Here is a 25,829-nt window from a genome sequence, read left to right as displayed (position 1 = left end):
CTGTTTTGAAGTTGTGTATGAAGTTGCGCTATACATACAAAAACTATCTTATGTGGGATTTAATAGGTTTCTCAGTTAAAATTTAGATCAGCAGTCATTTCATTACATTCATAGAAATTCTTGTTGAGTTTCCAGCCTGAAAATGCAGAAAAGAGACCATCACAGGGAAACAAAAATGATAAGCCTGAGCCACTTTCAAAGTAATGTGAAAGGGCAGGGGAGAAGTGAGACTTCAGACAGGAGCCCCGAGATGGCTGGAGTAAGAGGAGGGACGCTGAATGAGGAAGAATGGTGAAGAAAAGTGACAGGAAACACTTTGCATGCAGTAAACCGGCAAATATCAAACATCTCCAATCATCGCCACCAAACTTTAACACTTTGATTAGCCGGGACGAGTTTTGAGAGAGGGCGAGAGAGAGAGAGAGGGCGAGAGAGAGAGAGAGAGAGAGAGAGAGAGAGAGAGAGAGAGAGAGAGAGAGAGAGAGAGGGTTCTTCTGCACCCACAAGAGGGCGCAACACACTGCAGGTCTTAATGATCAAGTCCCTCTTCTTGCTGGGAGAAAAGAGAGCAGAGCTTTTAACAAATGGCTTTTTGTGGCGCGGCGGCTGCCTTACGGAGGCGTGAGAGGAGGCCGAGGCAGAGCAGGGGTGGTGGGACTGTGACGTGAGGACATTCAATGACTCAGACTTTCATCCACGACTTCAGGATGTCAAGGAAGACGTTTCAGTACTTCTGTCAGTGTCTCTTCTCGCGACTCTCAAGACAAGACACTAATCTCAGTCCCACGTCAGTGAAAGTCGCGTACATGTGACCCGGCCGTTCAGACTGCAGACATATTGAAAGACATCTGTTTTGTCCTGGCTTAGTACGCAAGCTAACGTTAATGTATTTGTTATGTAGAGACTTTATAACTTCCTTCTGGTGAGTATACAAACGCTTGTGTGGACAGACGACAAAGTTGAGTTACTTTTACAGATACCTCTCACTTATAAAACCTCAAATTCTTGGGAGAACATCGATTGGGAGTCCCGTCACTCCAGATATATCCGAATATTTTCATGGACTATCAGGATCAGTATCCGACAAACAGGAGAGACTTCCCACACGACGAAGCTGTAATAACAAAGGTAACCTCAAAACTGAAATGACTGTGGACGTCAGAGTGGCCATGGACGCGTCCTTATTCTTTTTCTTTATGCCCTCTGCCACCAACTATGGGGTGAGTCGCCAGCTACCAGTACCTTAGAAGTCAGTCTCAAATCCAGTGATCTGCGGGCAGGTGTCAGCGACTCCACAGCGAGCAGTCCTAGGAGCTCCACCCCCTACTGTCTGAGTGTGATGGCGCCAGCTCAGGTAGAACCCACACATTCGACAATTCCACCCGAGGTCGTAAAAGAACGACGGGACCTTTTGCAAGTACATATTCATTGTTTCTTTGTTTTTTATGGTTTCAGTTGTGTCTAATATGTGTAGGCAGGTAGAATGTAAAAGAGAGAGAGAGAGAGAGAGAGAGAGAGAGAGAGCCCACCCCGACACGGCGGTGGAGGAAGATCTTTGACTGAGAAGGCGCATCGTAGCCATTTTCAAGGAGTCGGAGAAAGAAAACCACGTCAGACTCAACCAGCTCACCGACGACATGGTGACAATCACAGAGACCATTAAGGAGGGCTTCTCCTTTATGATGCTCCAATACCAACACCAACACCAACACCAACACCAACACCCACCTCCAGTTGGACTTGGCCACATGGGAGGCGATGTTCGTAGCAAAGCCTACCAACACACCCCACAGCAGTTTGACCCTCATGCTCATGCTGGAACGCATGATACCCCCGGGCCAAGCAACAGCCAAAAGCACCGTCACTTCTTCAATTTGTAATCTTCTTTGAATTTGTAATTAATGTGACATTTATGTTAAACATTCACTTTTGGATTCAACACACCTTTGAATCCTTCATTGCAGTCTGTGGCATATTGGTTGCTCTGTGTGGAAGGCTGACATTCCTGGTCACACTGTCGGCCATTCATCACACACGGTTCATCAACAGTCTCTTTGCTCGCCTCACAGTAATTGTGGAGGGTAAAACATGTATAAATTTCAAGTTTTATATCCGTAGGGCACCTTAGGCCTGCAAATCTGGCCTTGAGCCGGCCAACTGCACATTCCATCACCATGCGAGCTCAACACAAACACCGTCCAAAGTATTGTTCTCGAGGAGTCGAACCACCATTTTTCATATTCCTTCATCGGGTATGGCAGTAATGGATAAGCAGCTGCCCTCAAAAGAACAAATTGGGACAAGTTCTTCGTCATCCACAACCTTTCCAGTGTGTAGGGGCTTGTCCTTTGTGGCTCTCGTCTCTCCTCCGAGGCTGTGTCCTGAAGTCACCGCTGCAGCCTCACGACCCCCGCAGATCTTTTGATGCAGCAGAAATTGTGGAAAAAGGCTTCTGTGCTTACCTTTAAATTGAAAACCACTCGAATCTGTTGATCGTCTTTTCTGGGGTCTCTTCGTTCTTTGCTGTTCCCGATTCACTCTAAATTAGACTTTTTCAGGACCAAATACCAACATTCCCGGGTTTCGGCACCAAATTGTAGGGGCTCTTCCTTTTTGGCTCTCGTCTCTCGTCCTCGGCTGTGTCCTGAAGTCACCGCTGCAGCCTCACCACCCCCCGCGGATCTTTTGATGTCGGGTCCTTTTCTCCCAATACGGTGAAAATAAAGACACTGGACTGTGGTTGTCAATTGAACGCTAACGTGACTGTTCTACTATGTTCGATTGGAAAAATTTAAAAAGTTGTAAAAGCTGAGTTCACAAAGTTTTTCAGCGCTGGTCTTGTCCTGCGTCTGCTCGCTGGAAGCTGCTATCAATTCTCTCTGTTTGCTTTTCTTCTGACTTCGTCCTGAGTAGGAGTCGTCTCCTGTTACAGTTTTCACTGACCTTTGGAATGACCCCCCCACTCCACCCTATGAGAATCAGTTTCCCTATTGTGTGTGTGTGTGTGTGTGTGTGTCCTTGTGTTAAAGCCAAACAAACTGCTGCTGCAGCTGCAGTATTGTGATATTATGTGTTGACAATTCCAATTCCAATTCCTTCCAGTGCAGGTATTTCTCCTGTCTTGAAATACTTGTTTATGTTGGAATTGGCATCATGAACACTCCCAGGCCACCTGATGACAACATCCATCAACCTGGATTTATAATCACAAACATCTTGGACATTCAGGGAATATTTCTCCTTCCTGTTTATGTAGTTTGTGGATTTGTTGGACGGTTGTTTTGTTTCGGTGTGTGTCCCGTCTATGGCTCCCAAACACTGCGGCATACCAAGGGCTTCTTCAAATCAGTCACAGCCTCAGGCCTCGGGCCGGGTCAAAGGTCAGCTGCCTTCAACACTCAAAGAGCCATTTAGACCCATTTCCCACTGAACACAACACACTGGGATCTCGCATCTCTCTAGTTGTGTAATTCACTGTTATTTAGCGTTAACAGAATAATTGCCGCTCTCCGTGGCTGTGAGCATGAAGCACGGTTCCTCCACACGTCTGCTGATTGGCTCTGCACACACTGGTTGTTTTGTTGACTGGGTTTATTGAAATGTGTCGCTCCACAGCACCACGGTCAGTTCGGATTGAGAAAGTTTTCCACTGCATCACAGATAAAGGAAGCTCACGACTTTGGATGACCGTGGAGCTGTGGCTCCAGCTGCAGTGAGCTGCGGCCGCAATTTCACATTCTTCGCGCCACTATTGTTGCGTAATGACTAGTGTTGTTCCGATACCAATTTTGTGTCCCGATACCGCCGATACCGATACTTGCCAATACCGCAGTGTTTAAAAAAGATATGGCCTGTTTTTCTTCGAATTCTTAAGAACTGCGTACTCACTTAGTTGTATAAATCATTGCTATCATGGCTTCATCTGGCTGCTTAACCCTTTGTGAAACAGGAAGAAAACACCAACACAGTAAATGTAGGACAACTTTTTTATTTCCTACCTGGTATGGGTGAAACTGAAAAAAGAATAAACTTTTCTTAAACCTGAGTTTTAGCTCACAAATGCCAAAAAATAGTGCAATATCCATGTATTGATAAATACATATAAAACAGTAGTCCAACCCCAGTTGAATTTAAATTAAAATAGAAAATAATATAGATATGAGGCTTTCCTTGGCATGCACTGAATACGTCACCTTACATGGATCAGGAGTCGGGGCAGCAGTGAGTGAGAGTCGGGAGAGAGAAAAACACACAGCGCTGCGTATCGGCGAGGTTATTGTTCGTACCTGCCTATACCGATTCCAGCTTTTAGTGTGGTATCGGCCCCCCCTCCCAATACTGGTATCAGTATCAGCACAACACTAGTAATGACATTACATCCCTGCATTTTGTTCACAACCCCACCTACATTTGACCACACTCTCTGTAGTGGGACTGCACAACACAGTTGGGTCTGGGTGCACATTACCTTACCGTACCGTACCGTCCGGCCCACTGCGCTCTGGGATGAAATGCAGTGGGACCGAGGCTCAAGGAGCTGCTGCAGAGGGACAATAGAGCCTCGGGCTGCCGACACCTGGGCTGGGTAAAAGGCAACCTGATGTATCTTGGGCCGAGGTGGATTGATGTGGCTCGGCAAGTTTACTCCATAATGATGGAGACCGTGGCCCGCGACAAACCGAGCATTGGCAGTTTTACGTAGTCTCCCCTCATCAATTAAATATCACAGCGTGCAGGCCACCTTCGTCAGCACAGCAACTGGCGATCCCGTGTTCATCTGTTTCCCTTCAATGTAACCACGCCGTGCAGGAAGTTATCCTACCACTTGCTTGTCCTGCCGGGTCGAGTCCTGCAGCGCCGTTCATCTGTCCTTCGTGGGATCGGTCCACTCAGTACATCAAGTATGTGTGAACTGCGTCTCTGCTGATACAGAAGACGGTGAACTACATGGACAGTTTGATGAAGGAGACACCGGGGGCAGCCATGTTTGTTATTGTCGTCTACTCACACATACACTGTACTGCTTACTGCTGCGGGGGTGAGCATGTGCAGCAACAGGCTCCTCAGCCTCCCGGCAGTCTCTGCAGGGGGGGAATCACGGCCGTGAAAGAATCTTTCCACCTTAGGAGCCGGTAGAAAAACGTTGCAGATACAGTGGATCCGCACAACGGTGTCGTGAAGACGGACCCCCCAAAAGTGAAGAAAGTTTTGTGGATACACTCATATTTGTTGTTGTGTAAACGGAGCCCAATACAGGTTTTTTGCAGCTTAACTCTGTGCCGGACCAGAACCGAAAGAAGAACCAGAGCAATTCTGGACCCCAAAGTTACAAAGAAAAATGGATTCCAATGTGAGTATAGACAAGTTGGTATAAACAATCAAAGGAAAAAGTCTTTGTTTTTGTGTTTATGCTTTTCAACTGATGAGTCTAAACTAGTTTCTTGCAGATTGGAAATGGCTGCATGCAATGGGTTTACAAAGCAGCGGTTGTGTAAAGCGAAGCATTAATGCCACTGAAAGCATAAATTCAACTGAAAAGCTGTTGGACCATTTAGTTGTCATTTTCTTTTTTTTTCTTTTTAAAATCTATTTCCATAGGGTCAAGACATTTACATAGTTGATATGTTTGTCATTCCTACATGGAAGAGAACAAAGAGCAATATTGTTGCCAACTTTCCAGTGAGTCCATATAAAATGATAAATTCTGTTTGTGGAGGACGATGCTGACATTAAAGTCTTTCCAACACGGACCGATTCAAAATGGCCCGACCACTTAATTCTCCGTGTAATGAAATGACTGTTCTAGATACGAGAACGTAGATGTTGTGGTTATATGTTCAATTCATGTTTATTCCAAAACAAAGGACTCCAGTTCTTCCCTGTCCTTGTAACTTTTATAATTTTGGAACTTTTAAACGCGATCACACGACGGCCGCAGAGGGAGATGCTCTTTGACTCACTGTGAAACAATGCAGGAGTCTGGGTTTGGTGATGATGAATACACGCAGCCATTTTTAGTTCCACAGATGAGACATACCTTTAACTGTGTTGGGCTGCGTTCATACAGCCCAGGGGTCTGAAACCTTTATGACCAAAAGAGCCATTTTCTCCATCTCCATCGAGTGCTGTGCGACCCACAGAATTTCACGTTTTTAAAACTGAGATGCAATAGTGAGCCCACATTTCCATCGCACTCTGACATGCACCAAACCTCAACATGCACCACGTTCCAACGTGCTCAACGCTGCATCCAGCTTCACTTTCCATTTCTTATGTTTTCCACTTTTCTTTTTCTTTTCCCCTTTTATTGTCCGCCAAGGATGTAATAAAATCATTAGTGTATATTTATCTGTCTGTATCCTCGAAGGTTCCATCAGGTTTTGGAGATGATCCGGATCCGGATCTGGACTCTGGATCAGAATTTCATTTTATAGGCTTTGAAGGATAATGTCAAAATTACTTGAACCTTTGGCGGACGACCAAAAATTCTGTTTACTTGTTTATGTTTTTCTTTTCTTTTTTTTTACTTTTTCTTTTAAATCTTTTTTTCAATTTCTTTTCCTTTTGTCTATTTTTTCTTTTTCCCTGTCTGTCTTTTTCTTTCCTTTCCTTTAATTTCCTCAAAGCTCGGGCTGACTAAGCTGTTTGACCTCATTTATCTGTTTTCAGCCTGGAGGTTGGACCATTTTTGAAAATCAGTGCGGCATTCAAATAAAATAAAAATGAAAACAAATGATTATTTCCATTACATCTTCTGAAAGCTTCATGGAGCCGGTACAGAGGAGCTGAAGAGCCTCACGTGGCTCCAGAGTCGCAGGTTAACGCCCCTGCGATAGCCTGTAATGCAGTTCTGACCAATTTCTCATTGCTTTTTCACTTCAAAAGGGTATAGATTTGCATGAAATGTTAGAAACAAAATGTTATTTTGCCAACGTGAATACGTGAAATATGTAGTTTATGGCATAGATCAATGCTATGTGTAGTTATAATTTATCTCTGCGTCCCTCCGGACATCAGATCACAGACTTTGCTGTCGGAGTGAAGATAATTCAGGTCAAAAACAAAATCAACAAGAGGAACACGCTGAAAGCCACAAGGAACTGCTGGACGTCTGGAGTCTGAGCAACCAAGACGACCTGGCAGCAGGAGAGGAGGGTATAAGTAGGGGAAGACACAGGCGCCTCACATGAGGGTAACGGGCACACGGAGGAGAAGATAACTGGATAATTGACAGAACACACTTCATGTTCTGACACCATCAGCTGCAGAACCATCGTTGATTCGTTTTACCTGGAAATGGAGAAGAAAAATGCACCTCAGGTGGACATTTTCAGTATAAACAATTTAACCAATACCTGCACTGGAAGGAATAATTGTCAACACATAATATCACAATACTGCAGCTGCAGCAGCAGTTTGTTTGACATCAACACACACACACACACACACACACACACACACACACACACACACACACACACACACACACACACACACACACACACACACACACACACACACACACCTGTATTTAAAAGTATTTTAAACAAATGTCCTGGGCCAGTTGATTTGCGAAAGTTGACTAAATCAGAAGGGTTTAATCCCCAGGTACAACCATTCATTTAATGCACATTTTTTGTGGAATTTTTATTTTTATTTTGGGCTATTAAAATAATTATGAAATACTATGGCTTTCTACTTTTAATGATTGATGTATTTTTAATTTGAACAAAACAAAACCAGAAAACATCAGTGCCTAATCATAAATGGCAAATATTCATTACTTTTCCAGTTTTCAACCCTTTGCATGTCTTGTATTCGTTATGATGACCATCTGCTTTTAGATGGGGGGAAAATGATATTTAATATTTCAAATGCTAAATAGATGTGGGTTATTTTTATCTTGTCTCCCTGGGAATTTTGCAGTGAACTGCAAAAAATCACTTTCAAAATTAGGCTATTTAAATAAATATAAGAAATTTATTCGATTTTCTTTTTCAAATATTATTCCTTTTAACCCAACATCAGCACGAATCATAAAGACATATATTACATACCGGTATATACATATTCATTATTTTTTACATTTGAAAAACCCCATCCAGTCAAAAATGTATTTTTCTTTTCTTTCCTGCAGTTGAATGTGTGAGCTTCACTGTGCAGAATAATCGTTGCTCTTGAACGCTTTTTCCGATTTGTCTGCTGAAAGGGGGTACAGTAGTACAGTAGTACTGTAGTACAGTATTTCTCTCTTCATTGAAAACTCCAGTTTGCTCATGGGATGAATATGTGACATCAAATAATTTGTCACTTCAATATTGGACTCATGTTCAGTGTGATGTGAGACTGTAGGCTTTAAGATTGACTTTCTACTTGAAGAAGGTTTATTTCAGTAAGAAGGTATTTTGGGCTGGAACGCCTCATCCGGGCTGACAGCAGGTACCAACCTTGCATTGACAGGGTCCAGTGAGCATCTTGCAATATAAAGGTTAACAGGTTAACAAAACAACCAGTGAACACAAAGCAGAGGATGTAAACAGAGGATTCATACTGGCCAATCAGCCGACAGCAGCATTTTGCTCTTCCTTGTCGGACCCGTTCTGTGGTGCTGGTACCCCAACGGACAGGTGACACAAAATGGTAACGGTTAGGTACGATAGTTTCGGTACCATCCACAACATTTGTCAGTGGAAACCCAACTGACGGCAGGCCACACACACACCGGCACACACACACACACACAGATTTGCCATAACAATTCAACACTTAGGAAACATTTAACAGAAACACATGTTGAAGAAATGTGTTTGCTGCTCTTATACAATAATTGTTTCTTTTGACAAAATCATAAAAAACAAGACTCCTCAATGAATATTGAAGAAAGTCAGCAACATGAATCGGGTTGGATGTTCATGTTTGTTTCCGAACTCAAACAGAAAGAAGGAGGAAAAGCCATGAAAAGGACTAATGAGAAAAGTGGGAAGACGCTGCTGTGGATTAGAGAAGTGCAGCAACCAAACATCTGAACTGGAAGAGTGAGAGAGAGAGAGAGAGAGCAGGGAGCAGGGAGCAGGGAGCAGGGAGCTGAGAGAGTGTAGGGAGACAGAGAGAGAGAGAGAGAGAGAGAAAGAGAGAGAGAGAGAGTGGGGAGACAGAGAGAGAGGGTGTGTAGAGATAGAGAGAAAGGGAGAGAGAGAGAGAGAGAGAGAGAGTGGGGAGACAGAGAGAGAGGGTGTGTAGAGATAGAGAGAAAGGGAGAGAGAGAGAGAGAGAGAGAGTAGACACAGAGCGCTCTCCCAGTGGAGTCCAGGCTCAGAGAGAGCTCAGCGCTGAGAGGGAGCGCAGTAAGAGGGAGGGAATATTCCTGAATGAAAAGGAGAAACGCTCCTGGTTCACATCACTGCTGTTCACAGACAGCAAAGTCTGTAACGCAAAGACGGACACGAGACCAGAAACACTGATTAAAGAGCAGAGAACGCGGCACCCGAGGGAGATAAAGACTGAGGGCTGACAGAACCAACACATCTTCTGAAGAACGTGCAGATAGAAAGAGAGGACTGACACTCAGCAGGGATCAAGAAGGCGGCAGGAAGAGTTCCGCTTCAACCCGTCAGAACAAACCACGGAGGAATAACTCAAATCAAAGAGAAGTGGTGGTGGAGCAGAGGAGCAGAACTAACATGTCCAAATACTCCCCTCGTCTGGGTCGACCGGGATCGGCGGGATCGGCGGGATCGAAGAGTCCCGGCTTGAGGAAGGAGCTGCACGGCAACCGCTCATGCATGCTGCGGATTGGAGAGCGGCTGATGAGGGCAGGCAGCGAGGGGAACCTGGTCCAGAGACCCAGTCCAGCTCAGAGCCAGAACCTGACGCCCTCCAACGATTTAGGCCAACGGTCCAACGGGCAGACGCAGCTCGCGGCGCTGGAAGACAATCCCAGCGAACGGATTGGAAACAGCTGCAGCAAAGGTAGGACGTGAATCTCTTGGTAACTCTTCAAAGAGACACGGTGAAAATATCAGAAGTGGGTTTGAAATAATCCGTGAGGATGAGGACAGATGATGCAGGTCAGACTCTTCCACCACTTTCTTCTTCTTCTCTGTGACTTTGCACTTGACTGTTTGATGATGTCTGCTTCTGTTTACTTGGTGTTTCTCACACTATTTTAGGCTCTTCCCTCCCAGAGGAGACGTCTTCCTCGGCGATGTGTAACTGTGTCGATGGGAAGCAGTAGAGATCTGAAAATTTAAACAGTCCCGATTAATTCCCAGAATGAACAACACCCTTAAGGCTGAATGTTGTTTTTGAGAACCGGGGGGAATACCACTGATATTTTTGAGAAAGAGAGGATCCTTAACCCAAAGTGGAGGCAGACGGGGGCGGCAGTGAATGGAAATGATCACGAAAACCGACACTTTTTGACAAGTTTTTATGCGTTTTGTAGGTTTTTCCTTCTCCTTAGTTTATTTAACCATTTAGTCGGGAGTCATAAAGTACATTGAGAACCTCCAAGCTTCGGTCGTGTTGTTGTCACATTGGCAGTAATGAGAAAAAGTGTCCTAACACTATAACACGTTCTGGGTTTCTGCCTGAGCTAAAGGTTGAATGAATGCTGTTTTGGCCATTTTTTATCCACAAAGTTTGATTGTGGTAAAAGAGTGTTGTGAGGGTTAGGGTTAGGGTTAGGGTTAGGGATAGGGTTAGGGTTTTGGGATGTTTTGGACAATCGAAAGTGTGGAAACCAGTGCTCCGGTTTCTTCTTCTTCTTTCATTTTATTTGGAAAAGTATCGAAAAGTATCGAAAAGTATCGACATATATGCTGGTATCGGTATCGATACCGAAAGTTTGGTATGGTGACAACACTAGAGTTCAGTAAAGCTGCACGACGTTGCTCGGGATGACTACATTGTGGTTTAGATTGAAACACTGAGGCAAACGAGCAGTAACAATGGAGACGATACACGGCAGCTGTAACAGAACCACAGCCTGGTTCTGGTCAACAGTCGATGTCAAATTGGTATTAGGGTTCCATTCTCAGCTTGACCCTGCTTGTGTTTGTGTTGGTTTGAACACGACATTCACACTCTGCTGCCCAGAAACAACTCAGACCAGCCTGATGAGGCTCCAGCCTCCTACTCTTGATACGATGTGAAAGCCACCACAGGTTTGACAGCATGTGCATCAAGCGTCCGGGGCTGTTTTCTCATTTCAGAGGAAGAATTTTTCAGAACATTCAGAGGTCGACTGCTTACATGAGGCGTTGGGAATGACACTGAATGAGACACTGTGGGGATGTGGGCATGAATGGGTGAAGTCGACTGATCACGTTAAGTGTTACACCTGTATCAGCTTGAAAAATGCACTTAAGCAGTAAAATAAATTCACTGTAAGATACAAATGGGCTTTAAAAGTGGCCTTGACGAAGGCAAATGATTATTAAATACATCCTGGATGTTTGCAGACTAATACGCTGTAGCCTTAATGATTATAAATATACATGTTCCCTCTATTCAGACCACTGGAGCAGCAACATATTGTTTGTTTATGAAGACTCAGCGATTTGCATTTGTGTTGTTGTTTTTTACTTGACTGGATTCTGCACTGCATTTCAAACATTTTGTAGGAACAAACATCAGGATGTAAAACAATGTAGGCCAAAGCAAACAGTCACTGTTGTTATGCTCACTGTTATCGGGTTCAGTGTTCATATGAAACTGTGCAGCTTGGTGGTTTGATACGATACGAGTTCTTCCTCATCGCCGGGATTAGAGAGGTTGATAGAAAACCAGGCTGCTTTTCACAGTATTTGGTGGCTTTTTAGAAAAGATTCCACAGAAAACATGAAGAAAATAAAAAATGTCCTTGCCCTCATATCAGTTCAGTTACATGGAAATGAGGAAGAATCTGCTCTCCTGGACATCATCATCCTCTAGTTAATCAAGAGTCCCTCTGAATCTTCTAACCTTCATTGAAGGAAAAACCTGCAAGCAGAAACAAGACAAACTGTTAAAAAAGAACCAATTTCAATTCAATTTAATTTGGATGGTGGAAGACTTGTAGAGAGATTTGAGCATCATTTTAGATTCAGGAAGAAAACTTTGGTCATAGAGTTTGCTTTAAGAACTCAATGTTTATGCCTCTGTAATAGAATTATATTTAAGGAACAAGACGGCTGTAAAACTGCTCCTTCAAATCTTTTCAGAAGACTGAACGTGCAGTCCCACATTTAATATTGTAGTCAGATTACTTTTCAGTGGAAACAATCTGTGTTGGCTGTTTGGTTGCATGATGGCACCGTTTGTGTGAATCCATTTTTGGGGGGTTATTTAAGGTGCTTGTGAAGCTCTGTGTGTTCCTGCAATCATTTCAACATGTGTTTCTGGAGATGCAGCGATCTAGGCGGCTGTTTATTGAGCTGTGCAGGTTTTTGTCTTCTGTCTTCTGAAAGCCTTCAGTCAGATCTGGCAACCCTGCAAACAGCCCAGAATCTTGACCAGATGCCCACGGACTGGGGACCAAGCAAATCAAATTTGTTTGGTTCTCTGTGACACTGATTATTAGGCAAACTACTTTTAACCACTTTACACCACAACTTCTTATTAATAAATTTTATTTTACCTAAATTTATTTATTTATTTATTTATTTATTTATTTATTTATTTATTTATTTATTTATTTATTTATTTATTTATTTATATTTTCTGGGAAGTTGTTCCCCACCTGTGCTCCCTCTCCCCAAAGAAAACACAGGACTAGAGGACCAACAAGAAAACAAGGCACAATCATATAGATTGCTATATTCCAATTTATTAACATCTGTTACTGTTGCCATGTTCTTTAGTGAATCAAATCTGAGTAAATGAGATGTGAAATCAGTGAATTGTGACCTTTGTACACCTTCATTTACGAGTACATCAAAAACGATGTGGATATTGATTGAATTCTGGTCCTAATGCCTCCGAACAGCAAACTGGCTGTGTGGTTCTTTGTGAAACGCAGACCTCCTCTCCGTCGGTACATCAGCACGGCATTAGAAACATGATGAACACGCGTTGTGGAACACCGTCCGACGTGCGCTGTGCTCCAGCTCGTTGTTATTCACAGTTAGATAATGTCGCTTTTTTTACAGGCACGGGCTTCACATGAGTCAAACAGCCTGGGGCGGCGTGTGTGTGTGTGTGTGTGTGTGTGTGTGTGTGTGTGTGTGTGTGTGTGTGTGTGTGTGTGTGTGTGTGTGTGTGTGTGTGTGTGTGTGTGTGTGTGATCCACTATTCTTCTCTGTCTGAGGACATTTGTGTAACACTTTCTAATGAGGCTACATGACTAAGTCATATGCTAATTCAGCGCTACATGTGCAGCTTCGGAGGAATCCATCCACGAATAATGCAGGAGAGAACTGAGCTTTCTTTTCTCAGTCAAAGGAAGCGCTGCACTTTATTAGGGTATGCAATGTAGGGCTCACCCCATCCCTCTCATAGTTTAAATACTTTTCACAACAACAGCCTTTTATTTTGGAAAGCAGTGGCTGAATAGATGAATAAATGGAGAGCTGCACTGGTTTCTACTGTAATGAATGATTCAATCGCTCTCTGTGTGAAATGAGAAAACACAGTTACATCAGTCTCAATAAATGCAGGTCAAATACAGCTAAACAGTCACTCTGTGAATGAATGGAAGAGGTCTGTTCTTGTCCCACATCTTTAGATTTTTGATTTAGGTAATAGAACCCCACCCCCACCCCCCTACCCCCCGCTCTCCTCGCCATGTCCTCCATTTGAGTCGCCGCGGGCTGAGGATCAGCGAGAGCGAGCCATCAGCATCACAGCCCATTTCTGAGATGTAGGATAAAAAGTCAAAAAGGATCCGCGCTCAAGTCAGCTTGCTCTGTTCTGGTGGAAGGAGGCCTCATTATTTTCATTGAGTGAGTGTGTGAGCGGAGGGCGGGGTGGGGGTGGGGGGACGGGGGGTGGTGGGGGTCTGAAGATTGATAGAGGACAAAGTTTATCTAATGTCCCAAACAAAACCAAGGAAGTGTAAAATATCAACTTCAAAACTTGTTTGTGTGACTTGGTGTCCGGCCGTGGCGACAGCGTTCCTGTTCGGACGGCTCGCCACAGCGTGACGGATAATGTGTGTGTGTGTTTGTGTGTGTGTGTGTGTGTGTGGTGGGGTATAAGGAGATTAACTGCGGTGGGAAATGATCAACGGGAGTTATCCGCCACTCTAAGGCCCCGTTTACACGACAACGTTTCACTTGACAACACCTAATCCACTAAATAAAAGGAGTGTGTTTACACTTCAGCAGCGGAAACAGAGACAACGGTGTAGTTAGTATGCCGGGCCACTGGTGGGCGCTGTTGCTTGATTTTGTAATGAAACTACACAGACGTGTGCAGAGAACAATACACTATAAACATGAAGGAAATAGAGAGCACCTGACATCCGCATGGACTGATGACACATCAGATGCTATCAGGGGTGAGTCTCAACTATTAAACTACTGATCTGGACGATAAAACTAGAATATAGACCGAGAGTCGTATCACTACGCGGCCGCCATGTTTGTTTACAACTGGATGAGCAGGAGGGAGGGGGAGAGATGTGCATGCGCAGTAACAGGCTCTGTAGCCTCCATCAGTCTCTGCAGGAGGGATTGGTGCCGGGAAAGAATCTTTCCACCTTGGGAGCCGGATTTAAAACTTTGTAGATACAGTGCATCCGCAAACTGGTGTCGTGTAAACGGACCCCCCAAAAGTGAAGAAAGTTTTAGCGATACACTCGAATTCGTTGTCGTGTAAACGGGGCCTAAATAACCCAGTTAAGCATGTTTGCATACACTGACACGAGTGTGTGATGGTTTCATTTACATGATCGGGAGACGCCCAGAGGCAAAAAGAAAGGAGGCTGGTGTCAAATTACAACAACATGCTCATTCGTGTTAGCAGCCTCAGCACAGATCAAAGGAGCAAAGTTTTTGTCAAAGTGTTTGAGTTTGAGCAGATGGAGAGGCATCGCTGCCAAATTCACACAAAACACTGCGAGCCGCAGCTTGCTGACGAGACTCTGAACACTGAGAACGTTTCTTTGGTGTTTCAGTTGCTCAGGAAGCTCAAATTCTACAACTTATCGGTCTCAGGTTCCTGGTGAAGCTGGACGAGGGATCATGTGTCACAAACGGCCAACGTCACAGTGCAAAGCACCATGGGATCGATCTACTGACTGTATTGGATGGTGTATTAGTGGTGTATATTTATGGTACTTTCCCAGCAGGGTAGTCTGGTACTCAGTTCCACTGGAGGGGGTCGAGGAGATTTTTCACCCCTTCCTTTGGTTTGGTTTGCATTCAGGCTGCATTTAGAGAGCCGATCACACTGCCTGGATAACGTCATGCAACAGCTGCTCGTTTGGGGGCGTTATCGCCTGAAACAAACACTGACCAGAGAGGAAATGTAGCATGACACAGTAGGAACACAGATCATTGATTGGTCCAGAGCCAAAGCAGAATCCAGCCAATGAGCTGGCAAGTGGCTAAAGAGGCGAGCTAGCTTTTTGCTAATAAGTAGCCACAAGCAACTGTGATGTATAGTCTGATGTATAGTCTTCGGTCCATATGTCAATGAGCACCTTCCTCACTACTTCGTCCTCACTACTCGATGTCTACCCACGCGATAGGCAGAGGACTGGTTTCAACTCCAGAAAAGCGGTAAAAATCGGACATGTGCGCTGTCAGAGTCAACTAAGTGAGCTAACGCTAGCTCTAGAGAACAGTTGACGTGTAGTGGGAGCTACGCAGTCTCGTTTCTGTGTTTTTTTACGCAAGTTGCTACGAGTTATAGTTTGATGCAAAGATGTCGGAGCAGCGAGAAGAGTTTATGTTGGAGATAGAAGCGAAATTAACTGGACTGAGCTTGAAACAACTACGGCAAGTCTGTGAGTTTTGTAAAATTACTGAAAAAGACTCCGAGGACATTCAGAACAAGACGCGCCGTGCGCTCGTTAAGCTCATTGTTAACTTTTGCGAACGTGAGGAGCTGTTGGAGAGAGAAGATGAAGGCATGACGGTGCTTTTGGAGTTGAACGATGCACTCGATGCTATGCGGGAGGTCCCAGCGGAGACCGACGATGCGGGAGCGGCGCCATCTTACTCATCGCCTGCAGCTGGCGACAAGGAGGAGGAGACGGTGGGCCAAGCTCAAGGGGCGTTGGGACGACAACATGGCTACTTTACACCGCCATCTTCTAAGACACAAGTCATGCACGAGACATCGCGGGAGGAGGAAACTCAAAGCAGAGGTAGAGAGTCCATGAGCAACAACGGCTGGCCTTCCAGTGCTGTCAGAAAGGACTTCAAGATAAATGGACAAATCGGTGAGTCAATCTCGAAGGACAGTCTGAGCTTCAGCAGCCTTGAACACCAGATTGAAAGTGGATTAAGGAAAGGTTACCCAGAAGTGGAAGTCGTGGAGGCTGTAATTCGTGCTGTAAATCCGCGCTTGAAACTGAGAAGTTATTTAGAGGGTAAAATAGACCTCACCCTAGCTACTCTCAGGCAAATCTTAGGAGCCCACTATGCAGAAAAAGATGCAACTGTACTGTACCAACAACTGACCAAAGCTGTACAGGGGGCTGGGGAAAGTGCACTTGACTTTCTAGTGCGAGTTCTGGATTTGCGGCAAAAGGTCCTGTTTGCATCTGAACGTGCTCAGTCTGGCCTGAAGTATAACAAAGAACTAGTATATAGCCAGTGTTCTCAATCCATCATGACAGGCTTGTCAAATGATAACATCAGAACAGAAATGAGAATCTATCTCCAGGATGAGACAAGTAGTGATGAGTCGCTTTTACAGAAAATGCAAACTGCCGAATACAATGAAAATGAAAGAGCTCAAAAGAGTAAAGCCACAACTAAAGCAGCTTACAGGGCAGGTTTGAGTGCAGTTGAGAGAAGTGAGGATGAGGATGGCCCTTCACCAACCCCGGTTTGTACTAAGCCCAAAAAGCCAATTAAAGATAACTCTCTATTTACAAAAATGGAGGAGAACAACACAGCAATTAGGGAGCTCACAGGTCAAGTAGCGTCCCTTGTACAAACTGTCCAGCACAGGGGCAAAATTGTCGACTACAAAACAACCCAGGCTCAAGTAGATACTTTTAAAAGACCGAAGAGACAATGTGTGGCATGTCAGCAAGAGAAAAAGGATTGCACCCATTGTTTCAAGTGTGGCAGTGACACACATTGGGCAAGGGGTTGCAAAGTGGGGGGCAGACAGAAATATTCGGGAAACGTGTAGAGGCTGTGACTGGGGGACGACCCATAGCCTCTGAAGTAAAGTCCCAGAATAACTCAAAGCTGAAACCTCAAACAGGGTGTGTAGACTTGTGCAAAGTTAAGGTGGAAAGAAAAAAACTTCCAGCTTATCATCCCTCAACATCTTCAAAAGTAAATGTGAACCTCAAAGATTACCAACCCTCTCACTCAAACAAGCCTAGTACAAAATGCAAACAAGTGGCACAACTAGTTGGCAAAAAGTGTCTTGTCTGGTGCAAAATGAACAATGTTAAGACACAAGCCTTGTGGGACACAGGAGCCCAAGTGTCCATTATGAGTGAGGCTTGGAAATCTCAAAACTTACCTGATACGATAACCCGTCCAATCAGCGACCTGTTAAATAGTGATGAACTACTGGACTTAAGAGCTGCGAATGGCTCAGCAATTCCCTTTGAGGGCTGGGTTCCAGTTAGTTTCAGTCTGTGTGATCCAAATGCAAAACAGGCAAAGGCTGAGGAGATATTAGTTCCAGTTCTCGTGAGTAGAGACATATTGCAGAGGCCTATAATAGGATTTAATGCCATTGAGGAAATTCTAACAAACAAGGAAGACCAGATTCAGCCCAGTGAAAGTATTTCCTTGCTTAGAAGTGCATTAAAACTAGGATCAGGAAAGGCAGAAGCATTGCTAAATGCCATTCAGAACGCTACAAATGAGAATGTCACTTACCTTGTTCGAACAGGACGCACATCCATTGTGGTCCCAGGGGGACAAATGAAATGTATTACTTGTCCTGTTAAAACAGATGGCAAAGTAAGGACGGAAATGCTTTTTGAACCAGAGGGGAACTTATCATTGGAGGAAGGACTTAAAATCACCTGTCAACTAATAAGTGTTTCCTGTTCCTCTCGTAAAGTTAACATTTATGTGAGGAATACCCTTCAACATGACATCACAATACCAAGTAAAACGGTGATAGGGAGCATACAGAGAATAAGTGATTATAACTTGGTGCAACCAGAGGAAAACGTTGTTACTCCCGTTGTTACAGAAAGTTCACAGAGCCTATCGTGCTCCACCAACGGATCTCCTCAAGGCGGCTCTCAAGAGAAACCATATGATCCACCCGTCAACCTGGACCATTTGACCAGTGAACAAGAAGTCGTGGTGAAACAAATGCTCAGGGAGGAATCCGGCGCATTTGCCAGAAATTCAGATGATGTAGGTTACATCAAAAACTTAAAAATGGACATTAAGTTAACTGACGGTGTCCCTGTAGCCAAAACATACAATGCAATACCACGTCCATTGTATGATGAGGTCAAGAATCACATTCAGGACTTGTTGAACAAAGATTTTATCCGCAAATCCACTTCTCCATATGCAGCTGCAGTCGTTTGCGTGAGAAAAAGAGACGGGAGCCTGAGACTCTGCATTGACTACAGGGGGCTCAATAAAAAGACAATCCCAGATAGGCATCCTATACCACGCATACAGGAGATACTTGATGGTCTTGGTGGAAACGTTTGGTTCAGTGTCCTGGACCAAGGCAAAGCGTATCATCAAGGGAGCGTTAGTGAGGATTCAAAGAAATTCACTGCCTTTACTACCCCATGGGGGCTGTACGAATGGAACAGAATTCCATTTGGGCTCACAAATGCACCAGCAACTTTCCAGCGTAGTATGGAAGAGAGTCTAGAAGGCCTGAGAGACAAAATATGCATTCCATATTTAGATGATATTTTGGTGTACAGTAAAACATTCACACAGCATGTTGAGGATGTGCGAGCTGTCCTAAAACGACAAGAAGACTGGGGAATTAAACTGAGGCCAGATAAGTGTGACCTGTTCAAAAATGAAGTCCGCTATCTTGGCAAAGTGATCTCAGCTGAAGGCTACAGGATGGACAACAAAGAAATAGCAGTTGTTCAAGCGCTGAAAACCAAACCCCCAATGAACATAAAAGAACTGCGTAAACTTCTAGGTTTTCTAGGGTACTATAGAAGCTTCGTGCAAGATTTTTCTCGCCATGCAAAATGTCTCTATGACTTGCTCTCGACAGACGTAACCCCAAACACTGAGTCTAAGCCTACCTCCCGGTCAATTGGGGCTGGACAACTCCCCCCACATCAGAAAATAGTCTGGAATGACACCCACCAGCAAGCTCTGAACTATTTAGTTGATGTCCTGACTAATCCACCTGTGATGGCCTATCCAAGGTTTGAGGATCCATTCATTCTTCACGTGGATGCATCAGAACAAGGACTGGGAGCAGTCTTATACCAGAGGCAGGAAGGAAAACTCAGAGTTATTGGGTACGGCTCACGGACTTTGACACCAGCAGAAAAAAACTACCGATTGCATTCAGGGAAGCTCGAGTTTTTAGCGCTCAAATGGGCTGTTACAGACAGGTTCAGAGATTATTTGTTTTATGCTCCCTCTGTAACAGTCTACAGTGATAACAACCCTGTTACTTATGTCTTGAGCACAGCTAAACTGAACGCAACCGGACATCGCTGGGTGTCTGAGCTCGCAGACTTCAACATAACACTGAAGTATCGTCCAGGAAAAACAAACGCAGACGCAGATTTTCTGTCTCGTACTCCTGTGAGTATGGACTCTTATATGAGCGAGTGTACAGAGCAGTACACCCCTGACATGTTAAACGCAATATTCTGTGCTGTTGAAATGCAAAACCGTCAAGAAGTGGATTGGGTCTCAGCCATTACCTGCAACCCAAAGGTACAGGACTTAGCTGCACATGATCAGCTTGACATAAAGGTAACACTACAGGAGTTACTACAAGCTCAGTTGCAAGACCCACACATATCCCACATACTCCAGTTGAAAACATCAGGGGAAAAACCAGACAGGAGAGCTATAAAGATGGACACGCCAAAAACTAAACAGCTGTTACATGAATGGAAAAGACTACATGTTTCGCAAGATGGTCTGTTAAAACGTAAAACGGCAACATGTACTCAAATTGTGCTTCCGGAACAGTACAAAGAACTAGTGTACAAGTACCTGCATTGTGAGATGGGACATTTAGGGGTAGAACGAGTTTTACACCTTGCGAGGCAGAGGTTTTATTGGCCTGGGATGCAAAAAGATATTAACTTTTTCATATCAGAAATATGTAAATGCAACATCCAGAAAAAACCCCCAGTGCAGAGCAGAGCCCCAATGTGCCATGTGCCTGCAACAGCACCATTCGAAATGGTCTCAATAGACTATCTTCATCTTGAAAAAAGCAGGGGAGGGTATGAGTATATTTTAGTGATCATTGACAACTTCACTAAGTTTGCACAAGCCTACCCAACCCGCAACAAATCAGGCAAAACAGCGGCTGACAAAATCTTTAATGATTTCTCTCTTAAATTCGGTTTCCCTGCTAAAATACATCACGATCAATGCAAGGAGTTTGAGAATCAGTTATTCAGACGGCTGCAAAAATACACTGGTATGACCAACTCAAAAACAACTCCTTACCACCCGCAAGGAAACCCAGCTGAAAGGTTTAATCGTACCTTACTATCAATGCTGCGGACCTTGGATGAAGAGAAGAAGGAAAAGTGGAGTGAATACGTGAGTAAAGTTGTACATGCGTATAACTGCACCATCAGTGAGGCAACAGGATATTCTCCTTTCTACTTACTTTTTGGTAGAAATCCCCGCCTACCAATCGATCTGATCTTTGGAATTAATGAGGAAAAAGGATGTAATTCACACCAGGAGTATGCTCAGAAATGGCAGCAACAAATGAAGGAAGCGTATGACATCGCATCTAAAACCATCAAAAAGACTACAATAAGGGGAAAAGTGTATTATGATCAAAAGAGACAAAGTTCAGTGCTGTCCCCCGGTGACAGGGTCCTTGTGAGAAATATGTCAGAGCGTGGGGGACCGGGAAAACTACGTTCATACTGGGAGAATCAAATACACATTGTCATCTCACAAAAAGGGAAGGACAGCCCGGTTTATGAAATAAAACCTGAATGTGGCACAGGGAGAGGCAGAATCCTCCATCGTAACATGTTAATGCCATGTAATGCTTTACCACTTCAAGAACCCGCCCAAAGCACTGTAAGAGGACAAAAACCTGATGGCCAACACAAAAAGACACTCAGGAGCAATACACAAAATGAAACATCAGAAAGTTCAGATGAGGAACAACATTACTGGGCTCATAGATTGAGGAACCATCACCACCAGCCCACAGATCAAAATGTTGCACCCCCTATCATTCCTGAAATGGCACCGCAGCCCGAACTTAATGTGGAAGCAGAGGAGTTCAGGGTTGAGACTCCGGTTCAAATGCTGTTGAATGATGACTTCTCCAGGAATGATACAACCGAACATGATGCTCCAGAGGACTCTCAAACTGGTCAGGCAGCAGACCTGCCAAGTTGTCTAGGACCCGAGTTCACTGACACACAGCCACGTAAGTCACAGAGAGAAAGACGACCCAAAGAGACGCTGACGTATGACTCATTGGGCCAACCTACTCACCGTGTGATAGGGCCTTACATTAACCCACTGTATGTGAACACGTTGGCATCAGTACATGGACAATACAGTGTGCCTTGGATACCTGTACAGATGTTTGGTCAACATCTGGTATATCCCACCCTCGTTCCCACAGGATATTACTAAAAAAAAGGAAATTTTTATGTCACTGTGGACTGTTGTGATTACTCTGTGTGGGATCGAGACAGTAACATGGACTGTTTAACTGAGTGGTTACTGTATAATGTGAAAATATGAAGAAAGAAAATAACAAAACGTGATTTGAATGTGATGTCAAATTACCTACTGTGATTCTTACACTTGTCTGGTTTAAAGAAAAAAAAAGATTTTTCTTTTAAAGGATGATATCTGCTATGGGTTATGTAACAAAGGTTCCCGTGGTCATCTAGAAAATTTGGAATGAGTTATGACATTGAAATTATGTAAATGGCAAATTGGTAAAGGTATGTCAGTTAAGTTGAAGCTTCCATGGAATGTATAGAGAAATGACAGAAATTTGGATTTTAGAGCATTTAAATGAGTACTGCACTAATAATAATAAAAAAAAAAAAGAAAACTACTAAGAACTAGATTTTTCCTAGGTTTAAACACTGTAGTGTCATTGGAAAGTAAAATGTGATGAGGTCACATAGTAATGTACTTACTGGGTAAAACCCGTAGTAATGTCTTTTAGGTTCCAAAAGGAAGCTGTTGCCATTGTAGGAATGTGGAAACTAGTTATTTTTCATGTTTGAGTTATGATTAATAACATTGGGTGTGAAAGATACTTTTTAATTGCTGCTAATGTTGAGGACAACATTTATTTAGCAGGGGAGGATTGTAGCACCTGAAAGCGAATGCTTGTATATAATGTATTTCTGTGTTTACAGTTAATATTGTATTCAACTTTAATTGGTTATTTTCTGTTCTTGTGTTCATGTAGTTAATCATATTGGCCAGCAGGGGGCCGAGTGAAGACTGTATAAGATAAACAGAGCCAGTCAAGTGAGAGAAGAAGAGTGGCTTTGGTTTTGGTTTCCGGTGTTGAAGGCGAAGCTGTGTGTGATCCCGTTTGGTTTGATGGTGACTTGATTCTGTACCTGTCCTGCCAGTAGTAAATAAAGTCAACTGATCTTCACGCCACGTCGATGCCGTCTGAGTGGTGTAACATTAGCTTGGTTTGTTTACTTCCAAAAATGCACTGCGCTCTACATCACATACTCCAGCTCCATCTGGTGGAAAGTCCCTGACATCTTCACATTGGCCGTGAACCAGACCTCAGTTCCCTTGTTTGATCCGGATCAGAGTTCAGGGGAGCGTTCACACCTGACCAAACGAAGCGGACTTTCCCTGAAAGTCCCTGAATCGCACTCTGTTCCGGATCAAACAGGTCTGGTGTGAACGCACCTTAAATCTGCACATCAATGGGATTATTCAGTGTTCATGGGAACAGGACAGGCTGATCTGTAAGATTGTACAAAGCCGTGACAGAATTTATACGTATCATCTGTTTGAGTCTCAGACGGAATCCTGGAAATCAAACCAGAGGACTGTTTTAATTAAACACAATAGTTTCTTTTGTGACTTTAAAATGTGATGAGTTGGATTGGAACACTGAAACACCTTTCAAAAGGTATTTTAAGGTGTGCCCTGTAGGTAACAATGTGCTTTGTTACTTTCCATTTTCAGAAATAGGCTAATCCCTAAAAGAAGCGAGGAACGTACAGAATGATCCAGGCTTTTTTTAACCCATGACTCATCAAAAGCCTCCAGGTTATCTTTGACTGTAGATTGAACTCATCACTGAGCACTGTCACTCAATCCCTGTTTACTGGAATAATACGACTTCATTTTATACCTAATGTCGTCACCAACAGCAGCTTTTTAAATCAAACTGATTTAAGTCTTCATCCGAGAGACGTGAACTTTTGTCTTGTCTTTTTGAGCTTGTGCTGATAATTTGTCCAAGATTGATAAAAGTGATAAACAATAATGTGAAAATCCATACAACAGGACCAGCAGTAGGTTTTAGTTTCCCATTCATTCCCTGGTACTTCCTGGGGTCCTTGTTGTTCTGGTTTTATTTTGTAGTTATAGTTCCTGACTGGTTTGTGTTCAATGTGTACCCTGTCTAATCTAATCCTCTATGTTTGGTTGTCCCTCTCACTGATTACCCCTGATTGTTGCCGGCTGTGCCTTGTTGTCTCCCTAGTTTCCGCCACAGGCTCGTCAGTTGTCGGTCCGTCTGTGATTTTTTTTCCTGTGATCTTCTGCCTGATTGTCTTCATCCAGTCTGTTAACGCTCATCAATGTTCCTCGTTGTCCTTTGTCCTTGCATCTCTTATCCCCCCTGGGTTGTTTATTTCATAGGTTGGTACTTAAAGTTCAACTTTAGTGGAGTTTTCTGTTGCTTTGTATTTCCTCTCTGCAGCTTTCTGTAAAGAAAATGACCTCTGACTGGAATGATTTACAGAATTCGCCTCTATTTCTTGTCACAGTTTGATCGTCACCTGTCAAATTTAGTTTTTTTTCTTGCTGTAATTTAGGGAAACTGAGTTTGCTGGTTTCTAATGGAACAAGACCATCATTGTAAACATCGATGGAGCACTCAGTCGTTCTATATGTTTTGAGGAAGTCCCCACCGTAACAAAGTAAATATGCAAAGTCTTTGTCTATTCGATTTGTGTATCTTTTGGAATAGGCATTTGTCAACAAACTCTTTTTCTCAGGACAAATAATTTGTCCTAGGATTCTAGTCTTTTTCCTTTGTTCTCGTATTTAAAAAAATTCACCCTTTAGTGTAATTTGACCTTGTCTGCATAGTCACTCTGATAGCTTATTGTACTCATGAGCATGTTTTTGTCTCATAGCGTCTCCTGGTCTCAGTCCATTATATTTCTGTATCAAGGCGAGAGTTTCATGATGAATTCAGCAGTGGTTGCAGCTTGTGATTGGGTCGGTGCACTGGTGGATCGAACAGTGTTGTGTTGTGTTGTGTTGTGTTGTGTTGTGTTGTGTTATTTTTTATTGTGGTGGTTGGTGCTGTTGCCTGATGGCAGGAAGTTTGTAGGTTCGATTCCAGGCTGGGCCTTTCTCTGTAGCGTTTGCATGTTTTCTCTTGTATCTGAGTGGGTTTTTCTCCAGGTCCAACATGTATTTGGTCACTCTAAAGCTCTGTTCACACTGCAGGTCTTGGAGCTCAATTAAAAATTTTTTTGGCTGGGATCTGATGATTTTTGTGCGTGAGCGTTCACACTACATTTTAAACACGACCTCTATCAGACTGCATTGTGAACCTCATCGGACCTCAGACGTTATCAGACCCCAGAGCGCATGCACAGAAGACGGCGTGACATCCGAGCATGCTGTTTACGGAATTAAATATGGATGCCATGCCAGGGTTGCCAGATCTCGCTCAATGTTTCCAGCCCAAATGCAACATGAAACGTAAAAATCGCAATAAAAACCAGAATAAATCTCAGCCTCTGTAGTAATCATGTCTAAACCGTAAAACTGTTATATGTGTTACACTGATGAAAATGACGGGCCAACTCATCTCCCGTGAAACATATTTATTTTTACAATAAAAACAGAAAAACAGTGGTCAACCGGAGCTCACTCGGTGTGAGCTCTACTCTGCTGCATCATTAAATTCTTCTGCACAGTATTACATTAAACACAACACAATATACCTGTACTGTAAAACTCAAACCAATAGTACTGAAACAGGTTCTATAATCATAACCAATGACATTACCATATTTACATTTATCCACATGTATCACAATTCTTAACAAAATCGCAATACGCATTGTACTCTATAAACAAATACCTTAATGAACTAAAAATACACTCTCAGAAAGCTTTTAACCATTGTTCTTAATTACTGTGTTCTACTTTTGACAATTACTTTTATGAACTCAAATCAAATTAAATCTCTTTCAAACCAATGCCTTTTTACTGTAATAGTTGCATTCAATGAAATTGACCTAAAGCATTTGAACCCTTTCACTGATTTCCAATGGAAAACCTAGTGCAGCTTTAACCTAA

The 25,829-nt window shown here is 43.5% G+C and overlaps 1 protein-coding gene across 1 annotated transcript in view; it reads left to right on the top strand.

Moving 5' to 3' along the window:
• The first annotated feature begins 9,308 nt into the window (after positions 1 to 9,308).
• LOC308111692 (uncharacterized protein) overlaps positions 9,309 to 25,829 on the top strand; it is a 39,311-nt gene continuing 22,790 nt past the window's right edge. Inside the window, exon 1 of the mRNA XM_080466685.1 lies at positions 9,309 to 9,969. Within this exon, the coding sequence (XP_080322811.1) occupies positions 9,681 to 9,969 (289 nt within the window). The 5' untranslated portion in view covers positions 9,309 to 9,680. The remainder of the gene's footprint in view (positions 9,970 to 25,829) is intronic.

The sequence above is a fragment of the Lipophrys pholis genome (genome assembly GCF_963383615.2).
Source record: "Lipophrys pholis genome assembly, chromosome: 1".
Lineage (NCBI taxonomy): Eukaryota > Metazoa > Chordata > Actinopteri > Blenniiformes > Blenniidae > Lipophrys > Lipophrys pholis.
This window is presented reverse-complemented; position numbering and strand designations above follow the sequence as displayed.